Source organism: Trichoderma virens, assembly GCF_000170995.1.
Source record: "Trichoderma virens Gv29-8 chromosome Unknown TRIVIscaffold_71, whole genome shotgun sequence".
NCBI lineage: Eukaryota > Fungi > Ascomycota > Sordariomycetes > Hypocreales > Hypocreaceae > Trichoderma > Trichoderma virens.
In genome coordinates, this window is record NW_014013678.1 from 138284 (window position 1) to 165886 (window position 27603).

A 27603-nucleotide genomic window follows, 5' to 3' on the forward strand; every position below is an offset into this window, starting at 1 on the left:
GATGATCCTGCATCGCGCCTGCCAAGAGCACAACTGTATCATCCAACTCTCTCGTCCGCTTCTTGACAAAACTTGTGCCTCTTCCCGTTTCACAATACGCGTATTGACCAATCTGGATGCGGAATTTGGCTGGCGTCGCGACGTTTCCCCCAATACCCTTCAGTTCCGCGGAATCGGCAGTTTCTTCGATTGACTCAGCAGAAACAGATTTGGCTCAATCAACATCTCCTACAACTCGCGAGGTTGATGTCGAGATAACACGAGTGTTCTCCTCTCCACTGAGGAGTTGCGAGTGCTCAACCTCACCGCCACAAACATTTACCCAGAATCGCAAAAATGTCGCCACAACAACGCAACAGAAAAAATGGGGTTGTTGGCGAGAACCACGACCCGGAGGCTCCGTTTGATGAGCATGATTTTCACGAAAAGACAAAGATCGAAAACGACAATTGTCATCTTCAGCCCACGTAAGTAGCGTAGCCGGAGAGAAAGGCCGGCCAAGGCCAGGGCGCGCGTATCTGCTAACGCTGGCTATACAGCCGATGGTGGTTCCTATCCTCTGTCTTTCCTATGATTGCCGGAACACTCGGCCCTATAGCTTCAGCATTCAGTATCTGTGCTTTAGTTACTCCATGGAGGCAGCAGCTTGCTCCAGGGGGAGACCCCGACACAGCGCCATTTGTTCCCGATCCCGCGTGGTATGTCCTAGTATCTACGCTCTACGATCCTAGTCCACAACACATGTTTCTGACCTTCCGTGTTATAGGTTAACAGCAGTCAACGCCGTTCAGCTCGCTATTGCCCTCATCTCCAATTTTTTCTTACTCTTTAATATGGCACGGCGAATTCGGTTTGGCATAGCACAGCCTATTACGATTGTCGGATGGTAAAACGCGCACACTCCCATGCATCATGAGTCAACGTAATGTCGCTAATGCTTCAGGATAGGTTTATATCTGCTATTGCCTTGATTTGTTTGCTTTGTACAGGCGCCGGACCTCTTATGGAAGGCCTTGATTTCCCACAGGATGAGTTAATCTGGTCTCAATCATTTTATTACGGTATATGGGCAGCCATTCTCTACTTCATCGTGGCAACTCTTATGAGCATCACATTCTGGGGAGCCTATTCGGGCCATTATCCAAAAGATTTTGTCCTCACCCTTAGCCAACGCACGCTCATGCTGCAGACTATCTCGCTACTTGTATATCTCCATGTTGGTGCTGTCGTCTTCAGTTCAATTGAAGGCTGGCGATTTCTAGACGGCGTATACTGGGCAGATGTCACTCTCTTCACCGTGGGCTTCGGCGACTTTACTCCTTCAACAACCCTTGCAAGGGCGTTGATGATTCCATATGCCATCGTTGGGATCATAAGCCTGGGTTTGGTGATTGGATCGGTCAGGAGTCTAACTCTCGAAGGCGGGAAGCGCAGACTCCTGGCACGTATGGAAGAAAAGAAGAGGAGGAAAACCGTTCGTAAAATCACACAAAAGGGGAAAGACGAAATTCTAGAACCCATCCTAGAGGAACCCGGATTACCGCGTACGTCGACAGATAGAAGCATCAACAGCGAATATGAGCGACGCAAGGCGGAGTTTGCTTTGATGCGCAAGATCCAGGCCATGACCTCTACACGAAGAAAATGGATGGCTTTAGCCACATCTGTCATGGTATGGCTCGTGTTCTGGCTGGTGGGAGCCGTGGTGTTTATGCAAGCAGAGAAACGCTACCAAGGCTGGACTTACTTTGAAGCATTCTACTTCTGCTTCATAGCATGGACAACCATCGGCTATGGCGACTTTACACCCGTATCTAATGCCGGGAAGTCTTTTTTTGTTTTTTGGTCCCTCATGGCTTTGCCCACCATTACAGTGCTCATCTCTCACGCAGGTGACACCGTCGTCAGGATCATCAAAGATAGTACCATTCGTCTAGGAAACGTCACCATTCTACCCGGCGAAGAATCCTATATGGCTAGTCTCAAACATCTCATTAGCAGAATGACTCTTGGCAAGGTCTTTCATGCCCACTACGAAACTACAGATCCATTTATTCTGGAGTCAAAGAGACACCACCTTCAGAGGCTAGCTAGCATTATGGAAGAGCTCGAAGAGGAAGAACTTTCTGATCAAGAAAGAGCTTATGAGAGAGATCAAGAAGAATCAAGGGGCCGCCCTGAGAACGTACGCCGTCCTTCACAAGCATCAAGCTTCACTTCCAAAGTGCGACGGTCTCTCTCCCACATTCGCAATGCAAACCACAAGATTCCCACAGGAGCCGACTTTCATTTCCTTCTCATTTCGGAGATTCGTGCTGTTGCTAAGCACATGAAGGAGCACAAGACGCATCAATACGATTTTGACGAATGGGCGTGGTATCTGAAACTAATTGGTGAAGATGAGCATAATCCATACACGCATACTAAAGCGAGGGTCAAGCCAAAGACCCATAATACCTCTGGGGAACAAAGTGAAAGCGCGAATGAAGAACTTGTGAAATGGTCATGGGTTGGCCATCGCAGCCCTTTAATGGGGAGCCAAGGGGAAAGTGAATGGATACTGGAAAAGCTCGCGGATAGGCTGCAAGAGTGTCTGTCAGCAGAGAGTAGGCGGCAAAGAGGCAAGCGTAGAGAGAGTCGAGTCCATGTTTAATTAATGGATCTCTGTAAATTAATGTACACATGTAATAATAGCTACCAAATGAAGTCAAATAGCCATTAGTTAGCATCAAATGCCCACCCCTGAGGAGTCTTTTGTTATTTTCGGGGAATGAGCTGAATTGATCAAGTCTGCTTATTCAAACCTTTCGTTCCATGTAAAGCAGCACAGACTAGGTACATGCATATACACGTATGTGGCACCTCCCAAGGCACCAGAATTCTAGCATTGTTTGTTTGGGATACGAGCGATGGCGTAGTAACTGTACCTAAAGTAGTCCTCACATTTAGAAGGCCTTTCAAAGTGACAGCCTAGTCGGGGTATTTTATATGGTATCATATGAAAATGTGGCTATGCACTGCAATGTAAAGAAGCTCACAACCAGTATGCCGCATACCCATGAGAGCAACCAACTTGTGGGGATACAGTTGGAGGCGTCTAGCTACACAAAAACAGGTTGAATTCAGCCAGCATGTCAATATGTATGCAATGATTCCAGGTAAGCATGGATCAGGCATCTTTTCAGTGGCAATGACCTCTGTTTTAGCAACGAGTAAGCCACATTGATCAACCACCACCGTGCCACAATGCAAGAGAGTTCGGCGCTTAGTTTCCAAATCTGGCAACTTTTTTCGAACATCTGCCACATCTATTTTTATATGACATGTTGCACCAGTGGACGATCAGCACATTTGTCGTCATGGATGGTGACCGGACTTTATGTCCTACGGTCTTTAACTCGGTGTCTTGTGGTGGCATTGATTCAATCGATTCCTATTCACATCGCCGCATAACTTAGATCATGTAGGATGATATACATTCTAAAATGATATTCATATTATTTATTTCTCCATATTCATCTAGTCGATATGTGATATGATGCATTGTACAAGATTCCATAAGGTGGTTTGCTGAAACTTTGCGTAGCAAGAAATCCCCGAAGATATGATGCGAGCGACTTATATTTTGTATCTGCAATATTCTATCCGTAAGTTCGAATTTGAATCCTAAAAGGCACTCAGCCAAGTCTCACGACATCGTGGGCTAGTCAGAAGTGAAATTGAGACCCATCGGGTGGGCAAGGAGCAGTTGCTGAGCCACAAGCTGCCGAGAACCAACTCATAAATTGATGGAGTGGGCTTACAGTAAGCTGCTTGAGTGAGTATGGTCGCCTACATACAGCGTTGTACTCTTTTTGGGCATTCCTTTCCAATCCCCCGTGTATACTCCGTGAAACACAAGCCACAACCCAGGAGCAACGATAACACCAACCAGCGTTGTCCCCAGAGTTAAAACTATGAATCGATGTTTTGTTATGAATTCATAACTTCCTAGTCTAATAGCCATACAGTCGCAATATTCACTTAAATGGATTATAAGTAAATTAATACTACAAAATACCGCTGTACCTAGCAACCACGTCTGAGGGGCTGATCATTGTGTCTGACACTGACATTACAATTGTAAATGTGCTGGCGGACATGTTTCCCATTGTGGTAAAACAGAGCATAAGGGAAATAAGCCTAGGGTTCACACTCCCTGCCTGGAGGGACTGAATCCGAGCCAATGGCCCCCTTTAAAGGCACGGTTACCGAATAGATTATATTCTACGAATGACATAACATCATCTACCATCCGAAATAGAAATCCATGTGTACTAAGCTTTCTTTAAGCAAACTCAAACGCTGGTTAAGTGCAGCTGGTGAGATGCCAAAACAAATCACACAAAGTTAGATTATCATCTGCAGTACTGAATTAGCATTTAATCATGATTCAAAACGGGCTACTTAGAAATAGTGCCTCTATATATGGAACGACTTTTGATGGAGTAATCCGCAGAGTCAGTTGATTCACTCCACCTGCGGCAGATCATGAGATTGTGAGATATTCTTAGGTGTTCTGGACTAGACTCGGGTAGATTCGTTGGGCCGAATATTGTTTGCTGTCACGGAGTTTCTTCCCGATCGCATGCAGTGCATGAAACGAGCTTTTCCGATTCCATCGTACTACTCGTGCGCCTTTATGAGAGACTTATGCTGTGCTATGAAACTGGACGCCGCCATCCACGCGCCACAGCCGGCATTTTGGAGTGCCGCCTAATGGAGTCTCCCTGCAGAGTGAAACTTCCTCTTGGAGATGCAAGCATTCGTAAGCTGTTGTTTTAGTCCCGTTGTGGTTGGCAGATTTACAAAGTTACACATATTGCCTTATTTTTAGCAGTCAGCTGCCGCTATTTATCAGCTATGCCATAAGCCGTTGCTGTGATAAAACCCCTGTACTTCGCACGAGTGGCTCAACTTCTCCTTACAACCTACAGGCACCTAGCACGATGTACGGGCCGCTCCATGCCTCTAATTCGTTCAAACCAGATGCGGAGTAGCTCACACAAACACCACTTGTTTGCCTAGGACCGGCACAGCCGAAATTACGTGGTTCTGGGAACGATCCCTTTCGCAGGAATCGGCCTTGAGCCTTGATGTGGTACCCCAGCTCAACTCCGGGGGCAGCCAATTGCCAAATCAAGAGTGTGTAGCACAGTATGCATATGCGCAGGAAGACGGCCATATAGCCACAAGGCAAGGCTCCCAACAAAGATTCACGCGTGCATCGTGAAAACAGGGAATCCGCTGAATCCGCTGAATCCTTGCAGTCGTAGAACCGCGAATTACACGGATTTAGTGCAACTCGCTGTCATGTTCAGTTATGAATGGCTCGCATAATAGTAGCGGTAGCAAACTGTATGCGTGTTGACGGATATCAGTAACTAAACAGGTAAAGCGGCGTTCCTCCAAAGTCAACAGCCACCCGTATAAATAAACTAGCAGTCGGTGAAGAGTGTCATCATTATAAACTCGCTTCATCAAATTTTACAGGCCAAAGCAAGCTTAAACCTGCGAAACTGGGTGGGTTGAACATGGCTTGGGCTTGTCCATCCCTTGCTGTTGAACAGGGCACAGGTAGTAGTTGTAGTTTATCACATTGAGAAAACTCTACTAGTTTCAAGGACGATTGTGGAGTCCAAGAAACATTCAGTCATGAGAACGCTGACAGCTATGCGGCTCTGCAGCTCCGAGTCCCATGGCCCCCAGCCGTAAGGCAAAATCCGGAAATTTAGAGTATGTGTGCTGGTCCACTCCCAATCCTTCGGGACCTTGGGTTCAGCCGTTTTTCCCAAGGTATGATAGCTGTCTACGCCTTACCGATGCTTGTCAGCAGGGAAAGCTCAGGTCGGCTGTTGACTAGCACCCACGCCACTGATTCCACCCGGTCAGCACTAACATGGAGCCAACGTCGATTGGACTATCGAACGGGACTGGAGAGGGACGTGGTAAGGCCTAACAGATAATATAAGATAGGATCTCTAGTCATTCGTTGAGCTAACCGGTCAGGCTTTTCTTCTCTCACTCATTGTTGAATAGCCGACTGCAGTGAAGCAAATTGTGTTTTGATCCAAGATGACACTCTTTACCGCTCTCGCTATCGCCCTGGGCGTGCTGATGGTTGATGCCGTCCTCGAGCTTGCTTTCATCACCAGCATGGTGGCATGGCTACACAACACTGCCAGCGGCACATTTGCCGTCAAATTTAACGGCTCGACATTCGATCTCTATGGCGAACCGAAGCATTTCTTAGTCGACCAAGGACATTCCAGCAACGGCGCAGCTGGAACAGCAATCGTTCTCATTGGCTTTGGCGGCATCCTTACCCTTTGGCTCAGAAGTCGACCCAACATTCTCGGAGCAAAACTTACATCTTTCTTTTACGGTGCTTGGCTTGTTATTCTTGTCCTGGGCCTCATGCTTACCATTGGGTCCCTCGGCTATGTCTTCTCCGTCACGAATGCGCACAAAGGACAGACGATCGATGTCAACGTCGCCTCGACAACTGGCAACCACAAATATGCTCTAGACAGTTGGACACCGCAGAACTGGTTCCCGGCTATGTTGAAGCTGGACCTTGCAGACGACAGCCAGCGAAACGACATCGTAAAGCATCTACGAATCATGCGGGGATGGCAGTACAACTTGATTCCGCTATTCTTGATTCAACTTACGACAACTGTTCTTGCCGGCCTGGAGTTTTTGGAGAGGCGGAAGATGCGACCTACTGCCGGGGATTACGGCAGCGTTGAGCGAAGTAGCGGAGAGCAGAAGTTTGCTGCACCTCCTTCTGCTTAAACGGGCGTCCGATTCGGGCATCGTTGAAGATGCGTATTACAGATTCTTGCACATATTTTCTTATTCATTAAGGCATCTGCATCATGGGAATAAAATGGGTTATACAATTTACACTACTATGTTCCACTACGACTTGAGCAATCGTTCATTTTGGGCTGGGACAAGATTACTTCATTCTCCTACCTTTAAAAAGCCTTTTCAATACTATTAATCCAACTCCTTGCATGTCGCATTCTCATACTTGATGATCATCGATAGATATTAAATAGATAATACCATCTCTTGGCTCTGTAATATACTTGGAATCTTCGTCGTCCACTGTTGTCTATCGAGAATATGCATAAGGGCAATGTTATTGAGAAGTTAAAGAAATCACGAATACTGGATAGCAGAACGTAGAGGGATGGGAACAATAAATTCACTAAATGTTTTAGGGGAAGAAACGTATTAGGGGCTGTCCATATAAGTTCGAGACTGTTCTCCTCATATCTCCAAAAACTTTTAGTTAATACGAGCTAATGCCAAACTTTTGTGCTCTAGTTACAAATGATCAATAAACACCCCTTGTCGTAAATGTAATGAATCTCATGCAAAGCAACTGCCCGATAGGGTAATAATAATAGATGGTTTCCGGAAATGGACTCCACGCTTATTTGCAGCTCATGTCAGTTTATTTTCATCGCTAGCCAAGCTTCTTTTCTCAACGTCGTCACTCTCTTAATACTTTCATTGCTGATTTTGTGCGGCATTACCATCATGCTCTTCTTTGGGAATCGCCAATGGCCAGCTAGTACCGGGCTCTTGGTGTGTGCGCTTTTGACGACCGTCTTCTTCCTGACTATCCTTGTGAGGCGGAGAAAAAAAGGCCGTGTTGCCAATGGGCTTCGACAGAAACCACTTCGTCATAATTAGACCATCCCGAGGGATTTGCGTGACGTCTTGGGGGCATTTTGGGACGCTGAGATCGAGATGGCGAGACATCCGGATGTGAAGTTTGCCGTTTTCGCAGTGCATCTGGATAATTCGGCCTCTTGTGTCGTGGTAACTTAAAATCAGAAGCTGTGAATATTGATTCGTCAGTCTGTAGCATAGCATACGGAAGTAGCGGTATGGTACAAACAGGTAATGTATAGTGTCCAGGCCAGTGCCGCAAAGCGAGGATATGGCGCATGCAAAGTATACCCATAAGTAACTCGCTCTTCAGAATATGGTCATCAGGCACGTCGATGCTAGTGTCGACCAAGGAGACGATGGAGTGAGGGACTGCGGGATCTGGACCCGAAACATCGGGTGATCTATAATGATAAAAATCTTGAATCCAAAAATAGTCGGTAGATCGCTGTAGTCCGGTGGGATTGAATTTCCTGAAGCTGTATTCGAAGATTGTTAAGTACTAATATGTCAGGGAGATTTCATAATAGACAAAAATTACTCACCCAGCGGGAAACCAGTATGGGTTGGTACCAACATCAGGGTACGATTTCTCGACGGCGTTTATAACAGCATGATAGTACCTCAACACGCGGAGAACGGGTAGGACTCTCTCGTCAAACAATTCCCATCCATTCATCGCGCAATAATCAGGCATGGCCCACCCTAAAAATCCATTGGAATACATTTCCAAGAAACATTTCAAAGGATTCCGTGGAGCCGGCATAAAGAATCTGGCTTCCAGGTCGACCGGCTCGGCTTCGTCGACGTTTAGGTCCGCTCCGCGAACAACCCGCAGCCACCTGAGGTGCTCATTAGACAAAAGAGCCGCAATTGGAAGCCTGTCAAGCCTGCGCTTGGTTCTGGTAAGCAGGCTGTAAAGCTTGAGCTGCCATTCTATCGCCGGGTCGGGGTATGGTCGTGGAAGGGAGCGAACTATCCGAATGAATTCTTTCTCCCTCCTATTCAACCGATCACGAGGAGCTCGAGGATGATCAGACATGGTGGCAGCTGGAAGCGAAATGATGAAGCAAAAGAGAGAGCGATAGGTTGAACAGGTAGTCGACAACGATGATGAATAGAAAGCTGCGTCCGATAATGGGCACTATAACAGCCAGTCGCCTGTGATGAGGGTTTGTCAATCTCATCGCTATGAATTAGGAGTCAAGGATAGTTTTTGCAAAACGTACAGCGTACACGAAACGAACTAGAAGAGCTGGGTCGATAAAGACAGAATTTAAAGAAAACAAGGCAGAGGCTATTGAGAGAAATCAGACATGGCAGTAATGCGGCTGTTCAGGTTCACGTCATAACCACAGCCCTAGTACTCCGTAATCCTGACCATCGTCCTATGTCTCATTTACCGAAGTCAGTCGACGAGGCACCCGTCCGAATTTCAAGTTTTTGATAGCTGGAGAAGAGGGGAAAGAGACAAACAGTTCAGCCGCACCTCGAGGGAGCCTGGCCAACAAATAACTGTCTGGGCTCCCCTGTCTCATGCAGGCGCCTCATTGTCTCAACAAATAGAAAGAAAGCTTACATAATGATACGAAATGTTTGCTTTTTATTGGGGTAGGATTTGTCTCAGCTCGAAAAAAGAAAGAAAGCAAGATGACGTATTAACAAGGCTATATATTAGTAAATACAGTTTGATACAGTAAGAATTATGTGAGTGGCTGGCAGCGCGTACTCATCGATGTAGTAATTTCATGACAGCGAGGTTGTTGATAAACGGAGACCACCCTGACCTTGCTGATCCATGAAGTACATCCATCGAGGCGACATGCCAAGCCCCCCACGTAAATGAACTTCTATGTCTAATGTGGTACTTTCCCATGCCATCAATCATGTCACACTGAAGGCGTCAATTCGTAACAAGAAAAAAAAACCCCCAACACCCAAAATTTACAAACTCAGAGTACATGCATGGTTACTCCGCTCCACCATGCTCGTGTCGTGCCTTTGCAATCGCGGCCTGGCAGAGTCGGCCTAGCTCCTCAATAAAAGCATCCATTTTCCGCAGATATTCAAGCTCATGGGTCGTGACTCTGTGCATAGGCATACGTCTTATGACTGTCGTAGCAGAGGCCAGCAGTCCCATATCATGGTCTGCATATTCGTGTTGAGGATTTCGCAACAGATTGAAGAAGATGCTCAAAAGGGCCGAGACTGGATAAAAGATGAAAACCCTGGCGGATACAGCGTTAGAATGACGGATGAAAATATCTCAAAGAAAATGGGATGCAAAATAGAATCTTACCAAAACGCTTCTCCAGCCAGTCGAGGTGCAGCTTCACTCAAATAGATGAGAGTCGATCGACTGGCCTCAACGGATAAGTCAAGACTAGATTGTAATCCAAAAATCATTTCCTTGCCGGACTCGCTCCAGTCTACCACACACCGACCACTAGCACAATGGATCATGTTCAAGAGATAATGGTAATCCAAGTGCAACTCGATACGCAGCATACTCGTGTTTATATCCAGAGTTTCATCAAGCTTGACACGGTTGCGAATAGATAGTGCGGGCGCATATTCTGGCGGAATGGAAGCACGCCAGTTTTCAAGGTCTTCGTCCAGTTCGCGGATAGTGCGGAGGAGCTCAGCATCTGATTTCCGTAGGGCGCCAGCCGAGTAGAGAGCGCTGACAGTCTTTGATTTAAGTAGACTCAACCGCAGGTCACTTGGTAAGAACGGCCTCTGGGAACCAACAGTGGATGTCAAAGACTGGGGCGTGAAGCGGTTCTGTATATATTCTTGTGGAAGGGTAAGGTCGCAAAACTCATCACTGATGATTGGAGGCTGGCCATTTCTCAAAGCCATGTCTTTGTCAAAGAGGTAGCAGAGCCAGAATAGTAGACGGATTTGACGCTCTTCGAGCTCCTGGAATGTGAGGTTGCCATATTTGTGTGGGTCGTTGGCAAGAGTGTGTCCACCGAGGACACAGACAGTACGGCATGCAATAGCGTGATACATGCACGCTCCTTGCAAATGGCCGCACAGTGTCTCGTTCAGGAACTAGGAAAGTCAGAAGTGAATCAAGGAGTGGTGGTCAGGATAAGCAATCATTTGTGACCTACTAGCATGACCATTACTTGCAAAGTGGTTAGACTCGCGTCTTCGACAAAGTCTGATATCAGCAGCTGGGCCTGCTTGGCACAGGCATCGCTGTCGACAAGCTTGGCAACGTCCTGGGTAGAAAAATGATGACTAGTGACACAAAGGAATGCAAGCACGCAGGCTTTGCTACCAATCTCCTCAATTGTCGGGTTCGTGGCTGGCGAATCATATGCCAATCGTATCGTTTCCTCGAATAACTCGCGATCCACCACGGGAAAGACGAGACGAAAGTCAGACGTTGTAAACGTTTCAAGCAACGCCTGAGTAATCCATCTTTCCGGAAGCTTTTGGATCTCAGCCTGCTTTGTGAGCCCGCTCAGAGACTTGAGTGCCAAAGCTGCGGAGGGGGCGTGATTTGTCGTCTCTTTGAAGGCGAATGCGTCCTCATTGCGGAAATTAGGCCATAGCCCTGTTCGTGAGTATATCCACTGCTCTCCAAGAGAGGTGAAATGGGGAATTCCATTTCGGGAGCAAACAAAAGCAAATTTCTGGCCCGAAAACCAGACCTGGCCAAGAGGAGCAGCGCCAAGCTGTCGAGGCGACCCCGAGCTGTCATTGGTCCGACACACTGTACACCTGCCGTGGGTGATTTTTCTATGAAAATTGGAGGAGCCGTCAGAGGGAGCCAATGAAGCCGGAGAATCGGCATGAGGAACGGCATGAGGAACGGCAGAAGGGGCGGCAGAAGGGGCGGCAGAAGGGGAGGCAGCAGGAGGTATCTGCGCGCCTTGTTTGATGGCTTTTGCTCTGGCTATGCCTTGTTCTATTCGCTCAAGGCGCTTGACAATGCTCTCCGTCGAGCTCCTGTAACGCAGCGTCTTTGTAAGCGGAAATGCGACCACGACAGCGACAGGCACTTACTTAGTTTTCTTCTTCCTGCCCCTAATTCGGTTAAGTGTGCAGGGGAGATCATGGTGTCGGCACCAGTTGCACAGTTCATCGTGCTCGGATCGATCGCATTGGATCTGTCACCATCCACCAGGTAGGTATAAGCTTGAGGACATGTGCATGAGTCTAGACATGATGGTGTATGTAGGCAGTATGTAGGGTAGATGGGAATGATAGATGAGAATCAGGGGATGGAGAGAGAGAGAGACGACAACAACAACAACAACAACAAGACAAGGACTCTCTCATTTTCCGCGGGACCCGGGGTTATGGTTCGGATTCACAAAATACCTTCCGCTTGTAACAAGCGTCGCAAGCACGCCTTTCTGCCACCATGCTCCTGGCTCTGCGAGTTTCTAATCAGGAAATGATAGCGCCTGCAAAGTGATCAAGGAATAGGGCAGATGCTTTTGGCAATAGGAGGGTCTCGGAGGTAATTGATCTTTGTTCGGGCTCTGGATAGGCTCTGGATAGGCTTTTCGACTCGGCAGCACAGCCGAGACACGCTCAACTCGGCGTTGCGAGTGGTGACTAAGCGGAGGATTCGCTCAAGCGGGCCTGTCCGAGCTGGCGCTAGCTGAGCTGAGGTGGATCGAGCCAGGGTTTAGCCGGAGGCAGTAGTGCCGACGTGACGCATGGCGTCAGAGGCTGGCTGTCAGAAGCTGCAGCAAAACGAAGCAAAACCGGGGCTGAGCCTGCGGTGCGATACGGTAAGCCTTTATGCTGGCGCGTTGGCGGGATCCTCCGGGAATGGTAAGTCATTGTCTCATCCTTTTGATTTGATTTCCAATTCGGACTCGTTTGGGGCGCCAGCAGCTCGTGCGGTCGGCCGAATGCGATGTGGCGGCTTGGTAATACGCCCGCTGTTGCTTTGACGACGTCGCGGAGACATTAGGACGCTGCGAGGGGGATTCAAGGTCAATTTTATGGGCTCCTGGAGGAATACTCCGCTTAGTCAAGAGCTATTTGAGACAGAGGCGGCAGTCTCAAAGTGCCGCAACACCGACGATGGAGACGATGAAGCCTGAGTTGCTACGATACTTCCGCCTGGAGGGAGATTGGAGAGGTTGATGATACGACAGCAGCAGAGCGCTAGGCCGGCCGAAAGATTGATTGATTGATTATCTTGGGATAGACCCTTTTAGCTCCCCGATACACCTTCACGTCATCTACGGCACTTCCTCTGACTACCATGTGCCGGGCAATTAATTCCAACATCAAGTGCTTGCATCGTGGGATGATCCGGCGCTGTAGGTCGCCGGGAAAGGGAAAAGACGATGCTACCAATCTGCCTTAACCAGCTATAGGGTACGCAGGTTCGTACCAATGTGGTTCGTCAGACCAAGATCTGGCTGGGCCTAGCTGATGCTAATACGACAAGGAGCAGGACCAGGAGTGTGCAAGCATCCAACTGCCGCTTCACCTCCTCTTGGCACGAGCGCTCGGGGCATCGAGGAAGGCCTGTGAATTCTGCAGATGCGGTCTATCGCCATGACTAAGCGGAAGGTTGAAGTCAAGACGAAATTGGCGGCAAGCCGGAACGGGCGTCAGGGGAATTTAAGCTCGTGGGGCTGCTACCCGAGTGCGAGGCAAAGACGGAGGTCAGCCTGATTGGCACGCTCCGTGTCCGAGTCTTTAGGCCGCGTGGACGGACCTTGGCCTTGAATCATGATAACAGATCCTACGCCTCCATTGGTTGAGTCACATCAAACATCCTTCCAGCTCCATCGTGGCCATGGATTTTTTCTGGTGCTCGTACAGGAGAGGCCGGGCCCCGTCTCGGGCTTCTCGTCAGGGCCGAGGTCCACCAAATTGGCTCAGACGTGTAATTTGACAACAAAGCACTGCTGGAGCTGGGGCTCTTAAATGATGGCCTTTTCTTCGTGATGGTTTCTTCTTCTTCTTTCCCGAACCTTGTTTCAAACACAACCCACACTCTCACTTCACCATCATCCTGCTTATAGTCCTTTTTGTTAGTGGTCTCTCACCACTAACACGGACTTGGGATCATCATGAAGTCGACTTACGACGAGACCCTGACAGACGTCAACATGTCTGACTTCCGCAAAGACTCTGTCGACAATACCTGGTCTATGAAGCCAGATGTCGTCGCTATCCAGGAGCGTGACACTGCTTCTGGCGCTCCCCGTCGAGAGCTGGGTGTCACTTGGCAGAACCTCACCGTTGAGGCTGTCCGAGCTGATGCAGCCATCCACGAAAACGTCGTTTCTCAGTTCAACATCCCAAAATTGATCAAAGAATCTCGACAGAAACCGCCTATGAGAAAGATTCTCGACAACGCCCATGGATGTGTCAAGCCAGGGGAGATGCTCCTCGTTCTGGGTCGTCCAGGAAGTGGATGCACCACTCTACTCAACATGCTGGCTAATCGACGACATGGATATGCCCAGATTTCGGGAGATGTTTCATTTGGCTCCATGAAGGCTGAGGAAGCAGAACGCTACAGGGGCCAGATTATCATGAACACAGAGGAGGAAATTTTCTTCCCATCTCTGACTGTTGGGCAGACCATGGACTTTGCGACAAGACTAAAGGTCCCTTATAAGCTACCCAATGGCATCACCAGTCAAGAGGAAATCCGCCAAGAATCGCGCAGCTTTTTACTGAAATCTATGGGCATCGAGCACACCGTGGACACCAAGGTCGGCAATGCATTCGTCAGAGGTGTTTCTGGTGGAGAGAGGAAGCGAGTTTCCATCATCGAATGTCTTGCATCCAGAGGCAGTGTCTTCTGCTGGGACAACTCAACTCGTGGTCTCGACGCTAGCACGTAAGTCTCATACTCCTGCGCAAATTACTTGCAAGTTTTAACTGACCTGATGCTTCTAGTGCTCTTGAGTGGGCGAAGGCGGTTCGAGCGATGACGGACGTTCTCGGTTTAGCCTCCATTGTCACTTTATACCAGGCTGGAAACGGCATCTACAACCTCTTTGACAAAGTTCTCGTTCTCGACGAAGGCAAGGAGATTTACTATGGACCCCTGCGTGAGGCTCGCCCGTTCATGGAGAACCTGGGTTTCATCTGCGAGAACGGTGCCAACGTGGCTGACTACCTGACTGGTGTTACCGTGCCCACCGAAAGAAAGATCCGAGATGAGATGAAGCTCAAGTTCCCCCGGACAGGTAGCGCCATCCGCGATGAATATGAGAAGACACCGCTATTCGAGCAAGTACGAGCCGAGTATAACTATCCTACGACATCGGAGGCTCAGAGCAAGACCAAACTGTTCCAAGAAGGAGTTGCCATGGAAAAATACAAGGGACTACCAGCTTCGAGTCCATTTACCGTCAGCTTTGGGGTCCAGGTACGAACTTGCATCAAGCGACAGTATCAAATCATCTGGGGTGATAAGGCCACCTTTTTCATCAAGCAGTTCTCCACCATTGTACAAGCACTCATCGCCGGCTCTCTTTTCTACAATGCTCCCAACACTACTGCAGGCTTGTTTGTAAAGTCCGGAGCCTGTTTCTTCGCTTTGCTCTTTAACGCTTTGTTGTCTATGTCAGAGGTTACCGAGTCTTTCATGGGACGGCCCGTTCTGATTAAGCACAAGTCATTTGCCTACTTCCACCCTGCAGCCTTTTGCATTGCCCAGATTGCGGCCGATATTCCCGTCATCTTGGTGCAAGTCTCAGGATTCTCTCTGATTTTGTACTTCATGGTTGGTTTGACAATGTCTGCGGGCCACTTCTTTACCTTCTGGATCATCGTTGTGGCCTCCACTTTCGTAAGTTCTTCACCTTTATCAATGATGACATTCTCTTGCGCTAACTCTTCGATCAGTGTATGACAGCCATGTTCCGAGCTATCGGTGCCGCTTTCAGCAGCTTTGATGGTGCATCCAAGGTCTCCGGTCTGATCATTGCTGCTACAATAATGTACAACGGCTACATGATTCAGAAGCCGCGAATGCATCCATGGTTTGTCTGGCTCTTCTGGATTGACCCGATGGCCTACGGCTTCGATGCCATTCTCTCCAACGAGTTCCATGGCAAGACCATTCCTTGCGTCGGTCCCAACATTGTTCCCAACGGCCCAGGTTTCACCGACTCCGGTTCTCAAGCTTGCGCTGGTGTGGGCGGTGCAGTTCCTGGTCAGACTTATGTTGACGGTGACCTGTATCTCAAGTCGCTCTCCTATAGCCACTCTCATATCTGGCGAAACTTTGGCATTATTTGGGCGTGGTGGGCTTTTTATGTGGCTATCACTATTTTCTTCACGACTAAATGGAAGCTGTCATCAGAGAACGGACCCAGCTTGGTCATCCCCCGAGAGCGATCCAAGATTGTCAATGCTCTGCGCCAAGCAGACGTCGAAGGCCAAGTCACAGAGGGCCACATCTCAGAGAAGGATGATTCCAACGTCGGCGGACAGTCTGATAGCAACTCTACTGATGATACTGCAGTGGCAGTCCAGGGCAACCTCGTTCGGAACTCCTCAGTTTTCACTTGGAAGAATTTGTGCTACACAGTCAAGACTCCAACTGGCGACCGTCTCCTCTTGGATAACGTTCAAGGATGGGTAAAGCCTGGAAATCTGACTGCATTGATGGGATCTTCTGGTGCTGGAAAGACTACGCTCCTTGATGTCCTCGCTCAGCGAAAGACTGAAGGTACCATTCGTGGCTCTATCTTGGTTGACGGCCGACCGCTGCCAGTCTCATTCCAGAGGTCTGCAGGTTATTGCGAACAGCTTGATGTGCACGAGTCTTATGCTACGGTACGAGAGGCTCTTGAGTTCTCAGCACTTCTTCGACAGAGCCGCGACACACCTCGCGAGGAAAAGCTGGCTTATGTTAACACGATTATCGATCTCTTGGAATTGCACGATATTGCGGACACCTTGATTGGTGAAGTTGGTGCTGGTTTGAGTGTTGAGCAGCGCAAGCGTGTCACGATTGGCGTCGAGCTTGTATCCAAGCCTAGTATTTTGATCTTCCTTGATGAGCCTACCTCTGGTTTAGATGGCCAGTCCGCCTACCACACTGTCCGCTTCCTACGAAAGTTAGCTGCTGTTGGCCAAGCTGTACTTGTCACGATTCACCAGCCTTCTGCTCAGCTGTTCGCCCAATTCGACACTCTGTTGTTGCTCGCCAAGGGTGGCAAGACTGTCTATTTCGGAGACATTGGAGATCAGGCAAGCGTTGTTAGGGAATACTTTGCTCGCTATGATGCTCCATGCCCGGTCGATGTCAACCCTGCTGAGCACATGATTGACGTCGTCTCTGGAACACTTTCCCAGGGCAAGGACTGGAACGAGGTTTGGCTGGCATCGCCTGAGTACTCCAATATGACCAAGGAGCTTGATCAAATCATCAGTGAGGCCGCAGCGAAACCGCCCGGCACTGTGGACGATGGTCACGAGTTCGCAACGTCTTTGTGGGAGCAGACCAAACTTGTTACGCATCGCATGAACGTCAGCTTGTACCGCAACGCCGATTATGTCAATAACAAGTTTGCGCTGCACATCTTTTCAGCTCTCTTTAACGGTTTCAGTTTCTGGATGGTTAAGGATTCTGTTGGTGATCTGCAGCTGAAGCTCTTTACCATCTTCAACTTTATCTTTGTCGCTCCCGGTGTCCTTGCTCAGCTACAGCCCCTCTTTATCCACCGTCGTGACATTTTCGAAACGCGTGAGAAGAAGTCCAAGATGTACTCGTGGATTGCCTTTGTCACGGCGCTTATTGTCTCGGAAATCCCATACCTGATTGTCTGCGCCGTTCTCTACTTTGTCTGCTGGTACTACACCGTGGGTTTCCCCGGCGATTCTAACCGAGCTGGAGCGACCTTCTTCGTCATGCTCATGTATGAGTTCCTCTACACTGGAATGGGTCAGTTCATTGCCGCATATGCGCCGAACGAGGTCTTTGCCGTCCTGGCGAACCCCGTCGTTATTGGAACCCTCGTGTCGTTTTGTGGTGTCTTGGTCCCTTACGCACAGATCCAAGAATTCTGGAGGTACTGGATTTACTGGCTCAACCCGTTCAACTATCTCATGGGTAGTATGCTGGTCTTTAATCTCTGGGGCCATGACATCAAGTGCTCCACGCACGAGTTTGCTACCTTTAATCCTCCCAACGGCACAACCTGTGGGGAATACCTACAGAGTTATCTGGCGGCAGGTCCTGGCGCTGTGGCCAATTTGATCAACCCCGATGCCACGGCCAATTGCCAAGTTTGCTCATTCACCAAGGGCGAGGACTACCTCCGAACCTTGAACCTGAAGGAGTACTACTACGGCTGGCGAGATGCCGGCATCGTGGTGTTGATGGTGTTTAGCTCGTACGCTCTGGTGTACCTGCTCATGAAACTCCGAACAAAGATGTCAAAGAAGGCCGAGTAAACGGACAAAGCGATGGAATACGTTTTGGAACGAGCTCGTTCTTAACTCATCAATCTCAGCGACTTGGTTTAAAAGTCATGCATCTCCCTAACATGGGAGCTATTTTTATATATATATTTTTCTTTCGGGATGTCTCAAGTACCTAGATAGATTTGGGAATACGGTTATACGGGCATTAATTATATGATAGATCACTTGTAAAGCAATTATTGAGGCAGTTATGGGGCATGTTGAGAACGTATATGACGGTTTTCTTACGAATTCATATTTTGTTGAATATAGACAGACATTATCATAGCATAAGACTCTAGTTCATTTATAAATAGACGTCTCCTCCCTTCAAACATTCTTTTTTTGAACATCATGGGCCTTTCGTATGTACATGCTGGCTATTTATCCATAACATAGGTTGACGTCTCACTTTCCTTTTGCTCGGAGTATCATTGAATGATGCATCACCCCAAACATATTTAACGGACGCACAATATCGAATCCAAATGACTCATAGAGTGGTCGTCCTTGCGGTGTTGCCATTAAATAGCAATCTCTACCCTCTCTTGTAGCTTGCTCCACGCCCCATGTCAGAAGCGCCTTGCCAATTCCCCGTCGCTGATGATGTGGGTCAACCCCAACCATATCGAGATCTAATATAGCGCGGCAGTTAGTTGAGGTGCTTACGGTATAATATCCCATGCGTATATGTGGAAACAGAGAAGATAGCTAGATATGTATAGCGGAGGGGGGGGGGGGGGGGGGGGGACAAACGCCACACGTCTTTCAGCTCTCTGTCGCCAAAGGTTGCTTTATGGTCTTCTTTCAGGATGGATTGAAGCTCGGCGTAGACTTTGAGATCAGTCACATCTGACGGCAGCTCTGGATCTGCAGGGGTGACAGGAGGCTCCTCGGTTCCAATCGGCAGATCCCATATCGCAAAGCCAACAATCCGATTATTCAGAGTAGTATCGACTGCTACTATACTGGCGCAGTTTGGAGTATTGAAGCACGCTGCCTTTCTTAGCCGACGCCACGGCTGCGATGATTCTCCATCGGGAAGATCTTTCGGCTGAAGGTGTAGAGGAAAGACTTGGCGCGTGATCCAATCGGTCGTTGGATGGAACACTTCGCCGGCAAGACGCGCGATGGCGGGAATCTCTTCTTCCTTTGCCTTTCTTATCAGGATTGTCATTTTGGAACTCTGTAGCGCAATCCGGTTGAGGAGACAAGGAGATTGTTTGTCAAGTTATTCGAAAGGGGCATAACGGGCGGGGCGTCTTGTTTCTCTTATGCTGTCCAACTTCGTGGGTGCTTAATAAATATTAGATTACGAGTCCAGTTCCTTGTTAGTGAATTCCATGCATTCTGACCTCCGTAGGCACGTTGAGCTAAAATAGTTCGCCGACCTGGTGGCTACTTTCTACAGCAAAGTGGGCCGACGGAGAGGGGGAATCGAACATAAGTCGGCCAACTTGAACTTGGGAGCGGCAAATGCATGTTGTCGTCTCACAGTCCATTTACCAAGTGCGTCTTTGTAATACGTTCAGATTGGGGGCTGAAGCGTTTCGCATAAACCTGTTGCCCGCTGATGAATGATGGGATTGTCAGCTGATGAGAAGATTTAAATGTATGTTGAGCGAATATTCCTCAGTCTGACATGAGATTTACGACGAAGCATAGGCTGTGTCCGAGCAGTTGCCTGCATGGCTCTTGGTTTAGGGGAAGAATAGTACTTTTGCCTAACACGCGATAGATTTCATCCATTTGCCGTCAGTCGCGTTCGTCATCTAAAGCATATTGTTATAAACCGGGTGTTGAGCGAAATAGAGTCGGTATATTCAGCTGAAAAAGAAAAAGAAACTTAAGATGACCCAGGAAAAGTTGATATACCATGGAACTTCATACGTCCAGGGGAGCGCCTCTGGTCCGCTCGTCGCAAGCAACCTTGAGCTGAGCTTCTGGGGAGGCGTTGATCCGCAGACAAGCGAAGTCATAGACCATCATCACCCATTAAGCGGGAAACACCTCAAAGGTTCCATTCTAGCCATTCCTGGTGGCCGCGGTTCTTGCTCCGGCAGTGGGGTGCTGCTGGAATTGCTGCTAAGCGGCAAGGGGCCAAAAGCTCTGATATTCTCCAGAAGGGAAGACATTCTGACACTTGGGGTAGTAGTTGCGGAGGAGATTTTCCGCAAGTCTATCCCGGTTGTTGTTTTAGAGGCACAGGATTTTGAAGAGCTGCTGGATGCCAACTACGTGATTGTAACTGGAAATACCGTTGCCAAAGTACAGCTTGAGCGTGCACTACAAAGCATCGAGCAGGTTACTACTAAGGTCCTGGATACAGCCCTTGGCTACAGCATTGAGCTGTCTGATAAAGATCATGCATTTCTCAACGGGTTGCATGGCCAAGCGGCTCAAGCTGCTATGCGCATCATCTTACGCATGGCTGCTATGGAAGGAGCATGCGAGTTGATAGACGTCACTCAAGTTCATATAGATGGCTGTGTTTATACAGGACCCGGTTCTCTCAGCTTCGCAGAGAGATTACGCGATTGGGGAGGCAAAGTCTCGGTTCCCACTACTCTCAATTCAATATCCGTGGATCAACGGCGTTGGCGCGCTCAAGGTGTTGCGTCTACATTTGGTGAAGCCGCGGAAAAGCTGGCGACGGCTTACACAGACATGGGTGCGCTACCGACTTTTACGTGCGCTCCCTATCTGCTTTCTAGCGCGCCCAAAAAGGGCGATCAAGTTGCATGGGCTGAGTCTAATGCCGTTGTATATGCTAATAGCGTTCTCGGTGCGAAGACTATGAAGTATCCGGATTTCCTGGACATATGCATTGCTTTGACAGGGCGCGCACCCCAAGGAGGACTGCATATAGAGAGCAACAGACGAGCGTCACTTTGCGTTGAGTTGCCTGCTCTTCGAGACGCTGATGTTGATGATTCTTTTTATCCGTTGTTGGGTTACTATGTTGGCGGAATAGCTGGGAATCGCATCCCAGTCATTGTGGGACTCGATGTCCTTCATCCCTTAACAGATGATCTGAAGGCATTCGGAGCCGCATTTGCCACAATGGCGAGTGCTCCAATGTTTCATATCGTTGGTGTGACGCCGGAAGCTGCCACATTAGAGGACGCTATAGGTGAGAGAGGTAGCTTAGAATCCATTCGTCTTGATTTGAGGCAGCTTGAATCGGTTTGGAAGACACTCAACAGCGCACAAAACGGCTCGCCTGTTGATCTTGTATCCCTTGGAAATCCACATTTCTCTTTTACCGAAATGAGAAAGCTCGCAGATATTTGTCGAGGACGCAAAAAGCATGACGGAGTCGCTGTCATGGTTACGTGCGGAAGAGCAACCTATGGGCTGGCAAGTCAAGCCGGACTTGTTGAAGAATTACACCAGTTTGGAGTTCAGATCATTACTGATACATGTTGGTGCATGATTGGGGAGCCAGTGATCCCAATGGCTGCGATAACAATCATGACAAATTCTGCAAAATATGCTCATTATGGGCCAGGCCTTACGGGGAAGAGATTTTATTTTGGTAGTCTTGAGAGCTGCGTTGCGGCTGCTTGTGATGGATACTATGGTAAAACAATGCCGGGATTTATTCATAGATAAAGAGGCGTAAATAATGTGATAGAAATGTAAAAGCAAGTTACTAATTAAAGGTCATCTACTATGATCAATCATGATATCTAAACTGTGGCTAACTTTGTTAAGCATACTTGACTGAGCGAATTCTGCGTTGACATCTATTGCCCTATGAATCACCCGTGGATTCTAAATCCCATGCTATAGTATCACTTCTTCATGCAATTCAAGTGGAATAGTAATGTGAAATTAATGACGCCAAATATATTCGCTTGATAACTTTATTCATGGCTTCCCACCGTTATGCGTTCTTCACTACTCTCGAATACCACTCAATTGTCAATGACTTGATGTTTTTGCCGTCACTGGAAACATCAGCTGCTGCCTCAAACTTATCGGAGTTACTAAATAGGATCAATATCCTTAACGATGCATCCTCCACACAATCGCTAATTGCCGCCATGTCTGCTCCTTCAGCAGCTGTATGCTTCTCGTGAATCTTTGCTAAGAGTTCCTTGTCGCTGTCATCAGTGGCTTTCAGCAAGAGTGTGTGCCGGCTTTCAACGGCAGGTGTCTTCAGAACACTAATTCCGTAATGTTCGACGGAAGGCATCGCGCTCATTAAAGGCTTTGAGGCTCCAAAGAAAGGAATTGCCGCGGGACCAGAGATGAATGCCATATGCGCATCCACACTCTCCCAGTTGACCAATGAAACCACAGTGGCACTCTGGTTATCTGTGCCGGCAGTTACGACACCTCCCAAGGCCAAAATCAAGCCTGTCTGAGCCAGAAGAATAGGTTGAAGGGTGTTGCGATATACTTCCTGGTATTGTTGAGGGGGAACACTGAGGCTCGTATATACGAGTTCCCCAACAACCTTGGTGGATGAATCCATTCTTGATTGATGTATGCTTTTAATAGATGTATGAGGATCTAAATAGATGTTACTCGAGAAATTTACAGTGGGCGAGAAGTGCACATTTGGGTTCAACTCAGCGACATCTCGTGTATACTCGCATGTCTTATACTGAATACGATGTGGATACCGCCACGGGGCGTTCTGGAATCTCAACTCAGCTTATTTTTATTGTTAAACTCAAATATCAACCAATTGAATAACGAGAGAATCTTTTTGCGTGGAGGTCAGCATTCATTGTAAGGCGGAAGTGGAAACAGAGCGGGGTTTGTCAGTGTAAGACAAGGCCGCCGTCTATATGGAGTTGAGGTGAATAGCCCGACACAGCGCATAAATGTCGCCGTTCGTAATGAATACGATAGGAAGGACTTGTTTCATGTGCCCATATAGATTGAGTTCATTCGTTGGAAATGCCTCAAATAGCCGGATTCCGATGCCCTCAAGATTCACTGGGTCGGGCAAGGCCTTGGCAGAGAGCGACTGATCGTGACGATATTCATAGGAACAGGGACCCCCCCTATCAGATACGCATAACTCGGGAAAAAACCTCGTCTACCTATCTTTTTTCGAAAGTCTACGACTATAGGTACTCTCCGCTCCGCCGTAAGATGGCTTATACCTGCCAATTGTGGCTGCTAGATGCAATCTGAGATTGCACAAATCAGCGGGAGCGTGGGCAAATTGATCGCCAGCTAGCGCAAGGCTACCAAGACGTAATACGTGGATGGATGTAACTTACTTCAATGCTAGATCCAGGCGACGAAAATGAATATTATATGATGGCTCACCTGTGATTGTGCTACTAGTCATACATGGATGCTTCGTATTATTACGCAGTGTGCTGTGGTACATGTACTCTGTACACGCACATGTGTAAGGCAACACTTAATATTAAGTATTGCAGTAGTCCTTGATACCTTTGTTAGACTTGACGTATGAAGAATGAGCAGAGGCAGCCGAAAAGATTGCACTGGTGGGATTTGTTTATCAACACCAAATCTTAAGCCATAAGCTCTTACACACAGGGTTCCTTTTAACTATTGTGCAAATATGCATGAATATGCGTATATACCGTTAATATCCTCCATCACCACTCCTTGTCCTCTCAACTATTCCATGTATCGAGGACATGCGTATGTGTACCTGTACAGTACACTGATGGTGTTTTACGCGGGCAGCCTCAAACTCGGGCACTTACACACATGCAAGCAGTGATACAGCTGTGAACCTTGATGTCCTGCCTATTTGACGTAATACATGTAATAGGTACCTATAGGTACAGTACTAGGTAATCAAACATCAATGGAGGTACACGTAACCAAATGTCTAACCAAACCGGGTTCCTCTCCCTCCGTACACGCCAAACAAAAAGACCGTGTTTGCGTGTGTGTGTGCCATGAATGACGAAAATGATGGCATCGTCCCCTGGGTCCACAATCGCCGTGATACAGGGCATTAGCGCTGTGCTTTAGCACCTGCTACCCCGCAATGCCCCTGCAGACGGGAACTTTTGGCGCTGCTGTGGCGAGCCTGATAGGTGTGGGTTGGCCCCATCCAGCGCCCATTGCTGCAAAATGCGGCCTAGCCCGTGGCAGATTGACCTATCTCGGAGCTGGAGCTCTTATCTTTCGACTTGAGGTGAAGTTGAAGTTGGTGATTACATACCCGACACAGTACTCCATGCAAGGAGTTGACATTTGAAGGCATCAACTCCCTGCTTTCTCTTCTTCTCTCTCTTTGTCTTTCTTCTCCTCCATTCCTCGTCAACATCGCCTCTCTATCGCGATCCGAGGACTGGGAGAGCCATGGACGAAAAAGCCAGCCTTCCTCCCTACAGCGCGTCGGGGCTGCCGCTGCCGGCCTCTGGAGATGCGCATTTCCGCGCTCGCCGCGCTGGATTGCGCCGGTCCCGTGTCTTGAAGTTTTTCGCTGCCACCTGTTTGACGCTCCTGGTGGCCGGGCAATGGAAGCAGATCTGGCGCGAGGATGCCAAGGGGCCGTTGCTGTCGCTGGACAAGCTCAACGATGACCTACAGACCTGCCAGAAGCTCAGGCACACGCCGCAAGATCCCATCGGTCTAGGACGAGACAAGAACGCCAGATGGATTCAAGGCGGCAAGCCTACCCTCATCAAGAACGCTACCATCTGGATTGGCGAGCCTGTTGAGGGCACGAGTGAGGCTGATGCCAGAGCCGGCAAGGGCTGGGAATGGATCCATGGCGATGTGTTGCTGGAGTATGGCCTGATAAAGCGAGTCGAAGCCCACATCTCGTCACGGGCAATTCCGCAAGACACCCAAATCTTTGATGCTGCGGGACGTCAGCTCACGACTGGCATCATTGACATGCACAGCCATGCTGGCGTCGACTCTTTGCCATACCTGAGCGGCTACGCCGATACCAATGAGGTCTCTGACGACATCACGCCGTGGGCACGATCCATTGATGCCATCAACACTTTCGATCCCCAAATTCAAGTCATCAAGTCTGGCGGCGTTACAACTTCTCTCATCCTTCCCGGCTCCGGCAATAGCATGGGTGGTGAGGCTTACACCATTAAGCTCGCTGTTGGTCCCAGAAACGGTCGCAAAGAAATCAGCGCGCAAGACATGCTGGCCGATCCGGACCGCAATTGGCGTTTCATGAAGATGGCTTGCGGAGAGAATCCCAAGAGAGTGCACGGAGGCATCGACAAAAGGCCGGCCAGCCGCATGGGCGAAAGCTACAACTTTAGACACGCCTTTGAGGAGGTCCGGGCTCTGATCCAGCGCCAGGATGATTGGTGTGACAAGGCCGATGCCATTGGCGTGGAGAATATGAACGAGTACTTGCCACAGGAACTGCACTGGGAGTCCCTTGCCGCAGCCCTTCGTGGCCAGGTCCATATCAACACCCACTGCTATACCATTACCGACCTCGAGGCCATGGTGGATCATACAAATGAGTTCAAGTTCGCTATCCGAGCCTTCCACCATGCTCATCAAACTTATCTAGCTCCTGAGGTATGTCGCCAATTCAGGTACACTTTCGGTGCATGAAGTCTAACACTCGTAATTGGACGTAGATCCTCAAGCGCACGTATGGAGGTCGGCCACCCGCGTCTGCCCTGTTTGCCGACAACATGTACTACAAGACCGAAGCTTACATTGCGTCTGAGCATGCCGGCAAGTATCTCTACGACGCCAACCTCACCACTGTATACGTCAGCGACAACCCCGTGCTCAACGCTCAGCACGTCCTTTTTGAGGCCGCCAAGGGATATCATTATGGACTGCCTTATCACGCCGCTCTCTCTGCCGTCACCAGCGCGCCTGCAGAGCTGCTTGGTTTTGGGAAGAGACTAGGAAAGGTCAAGCCCGGTTTCGACGCCGATATTGTAGTTTGGGACAGTGACCCTCTGAGCGTCGGAGCTACGCCCGTCCAGGTGTGGATCGATGGCACCGCGCAGTTTGATAGCCCTGTTGAGCTCTTGAAACCTGCGGCGGGCCCCATTGTGCCCGATGAGGCTCTGGCTGATATCATTGAAGAGCCAACCGAGATCCAAGATGTCGTTTTCCACGGCATTACCAAGGTCCTCTTGTCTGACGATCAAATTCTGGAGTCTAACGATAAGCCTTTGGATGTATTTGTCTCCGGAGGCAAGATTGCTTGTATCGGCCCATGCAGCTCTGAATACGAGGCGGTTGTCAAGGCTGCCAAGGTCCATGTCGAGCTGACCAACGGCTATCTCACCAACTCATTCACAGGCGTCGGTGGTACCATTGGATTGAACGATATCGACGGAGAAGATGTGACGGACAATGGGCCCAACCCGGTCGCCTTCTCTCGTGCCGTCGATGGGCTTCGATTGGATAGCAAGAAGCTCAACGTTGCCGCCAAGTACGGCGTGACCAAGGGCATTTCGGCACCAAAGCTCTTGGGCGGCAAATCCCACCACGGCACCAGTGTTGGCTTCCTCACTGCGGCCAAAACGGTCGCTGAAACAGACGCCGTGTTTGACGCTGATGTGGCCGTCCATTACACTCTTGACCTTAGCTCTCGCAGACTCGGTAGCTATTCCCAGTTATTTGGCCTGCTGCGAAGCAAGCTCCTGGCCGCTGCTTCCAATGGTAAGCCAGCTGAAGACCCCTTTTCAGAATTGGCCAACTTGCAAAAGGTCATTGCTGGAAAGAAGGTGTTGGCCCTGACGATCGACAATGCCGATGGCATCGCGACGGCATTGAGAATCAAATCCGAAGTCGAGGAGATCACTGACTCCAAGATTAAGCTGGCTATTCTCGGCGGTTCGGAGGCGCATCTTGTTGCGACAGAGCTTGCGGCCGCAAAGGTCGGTGTCATCTTGCTCCCGCTTCAAGCGCATCCGAACAACTGGGACCAACGTCGCTCGCTTCCCGGCGCGCCACTGTCAAATGGCACTACCATCGATTACCTGCTCGACGCCGGCGTCACTGTGGCAATTGGTTTGCCCGAAGACTGGTATGTGCGCGATCTGGGCTTTGAAGCCGGCACGGCCTACCACAACGGCAATGGCCGATTGACGGAGAAGACGGCGCTGGATCTCGTCAGCGTCAATGTCCACAGAATCCTCGGTGGCAAGCTGCCAGAGGCTCAGGCAAAGAGTCATTTCATTGTGAGTGAAGGAAGTCCGCTGGAGATTGGATCCCGAATCAAGGCCGTTGGTGCCGGACGAGACAGGGTGGCTGTATTTCAGTGAAGAGATGTAGGATACAGATAATCGTGCTGATGCTTATGACATCAATTTTGAATACCATGATTCGTTTTCATAGCCTCTATCCTTCTATGCTTACCCTTCGAGAAACCAACGGATCTGATAAGCTCCAATGCAGCCCTATGCCACTACCCACTACCCAGATGACGATATCTCAGCATGACAAATGCCCACATGCACGGTTCCTCGGCCTCGAAACCGGCATCTATGTGGGATCCAGAAG

General features: G+C 49.0%; 9 protein-coding genes across 9 annotated transcripts; 5 read left to right on the top strand and 4 right to left on the bottom strand.

The window, feature by feature from the left end:
- Positions 1-336: 336 nt before the first annotated feature.
- TRIVIDRAFT_59805 (uncharacterized protein) lies at positions 337-2653 on the top strand (the record flags this gene model as incomplete). Its single annotated transcript, XM_014100149.1, has 4 exons — positions 337-467; positions 540-698; positions 767-886; positions 949-2653. 4 exons carry the CDS (start codon positions 337-339, stop codon positions 2651-2653), a joined length of 2115 nt encoding a protein of 704 aa, XP_013955624.1.
- Positions 2654-6166: 3513 nt separating this feature from the next.
- TRIVIDRAFT_213152 (uncharacterized protein) lies at positions 6167-6854 on the top strand (the record flags this gene model as incomplete). The annotated part of the gene is made up of 1 exon (XM_014100150.1): positions 6167-6854. The coding sequence occupies one exon, from the start codon at positions 6196-6198 to the stop codon at positions 6835-6837; it is 642 nt and encodes a 213-aa protein (XP_013955625.1).
- Positions 6855-7563: 709 nt separating this feature from the next.
- TRIVIDRAFT_223044 (uncharacterized protein) lies at positions 7564-8770 on the bottom strand (the record flags this gene model as incomplete). The annotated part of the gene is made up of 3 exons (XM_014100151.1): positions 7564-7896; positions 7958-8207; positions 8274-8770. The coding sequence occupies 3 exons, from the start codon at positions 8768-8770 to the stop codon at positions 7564-7566; spliced, it is 1080 nt and encodes a 359-aa protein (XP_013955626.1).
- A 542-nt stretch (positions 8771-9312) lies between these two features.
- TRIVIDRAFT_180483 (uncharacterized protein) lies at positions 9313-12111 on the bottom strand (the record flags this gene model as incomplete). Its single annotated transcript, XM_014100152.1, has 5 exons — positions 9313-9956; positions 10028-10773; positions 10848-11634; positions 11749-11852; positions 12067-12111. The coding sequence occupies 5 exons, from the start codon at positions 12109-12111 to the stop codon at positions 9698-9700; spliced, it is 1941 nt and encodes a 646-aa protein (XP_013955627.1).
- A 1757-nt stretch (positions 12112-13868) lies between these two features.
- On the top strand, positions 13869-18138 carry TRIVIDRAFT_52608 (uncharacterized protein; the record flags this gene model as incomplete). The annotated part of the gene is made up of 3 exons (XM_014100153.1): positions 13869-14566; positions 14626-15523; positions 15580-18138. The coding sequence occupies 3 exons, from the start codon at positions 13869-13871 to the stop codon at positions 18136-18138; spliced, it is 4155 nt and encodes a 1384-aa protein (XP_013955628.1).
- Positions 18139-18555: 417 nt separating this feature from the next.
- On the bottom strand, positions 18556-19324 carry TRIVIDRAFT_192174 (uncharacterized protein; the record flags this gene model as incomplete). Its single annotated transcript, XM_014100154.1, has 2 exons — positions 18556-18782; positions 18904-19324. 2 exons carry the CDS (start codon positions 19322-19324, stop codon positions 18556-18558), a joined length of 648 nt encoding a protein of 215 aa, XP_013955629.1.
- A 674-nt stretch (positions 19325-19998) lies between these two features.
- On the top strand, positions 19999-21762 carry TRIVIDRAFT_152488 (uncharacterized protein; the record flags this gene model as incomplete). The annotated part of the gene is made up of 2 exons (XM_014100155.1): positions 19999-20391; positions 20452-21762. The coding sequence occupies 2 exons, from the start codon at positions 19999-20001 to the stop codon at positions 21760-21762; spliced, it is 1704 nt and encodes a 567-aa protein (XP_013955630.1).
- Positions 21763-22036: 274 nt separating this feature from the next.
- On the bottom strand, positions 22037-22630 carry TRIVIDRAFT_52650 (uncharacterized protein; the record flags this gene model as incomplete). The annotated part of the gene is made up of 1 exon (XM_014100156.1): positions 22037-22630. One exon carries the CDS (start codon positions 22628-22630, stop codon positions 22037-22039), a length of 594 nt encoding a protein of 197 aa, XP_013955631.1.
- A 1802-nt stretch (positions 22631-24432) lies between these two features.
- TRIVIDRAFT_83722 (carbohydrate esterase family 9 protein) lies at positions 24433-27365 on the top strand (the record flags this gene model as incomplete). Its single annotated transcript, XM_014100194.1, has 2 exons — positions 24433-25653; positions 25716-27365. 2 exons carry the CDS (start codon positions 24457-24459, stop codon positions 27363-27365), a joined length of 2847 nt encoding a protein of 948 aa, XP_013955669.1.
- Positions 27366-27603: the final 238 nt, after the last annotated feature.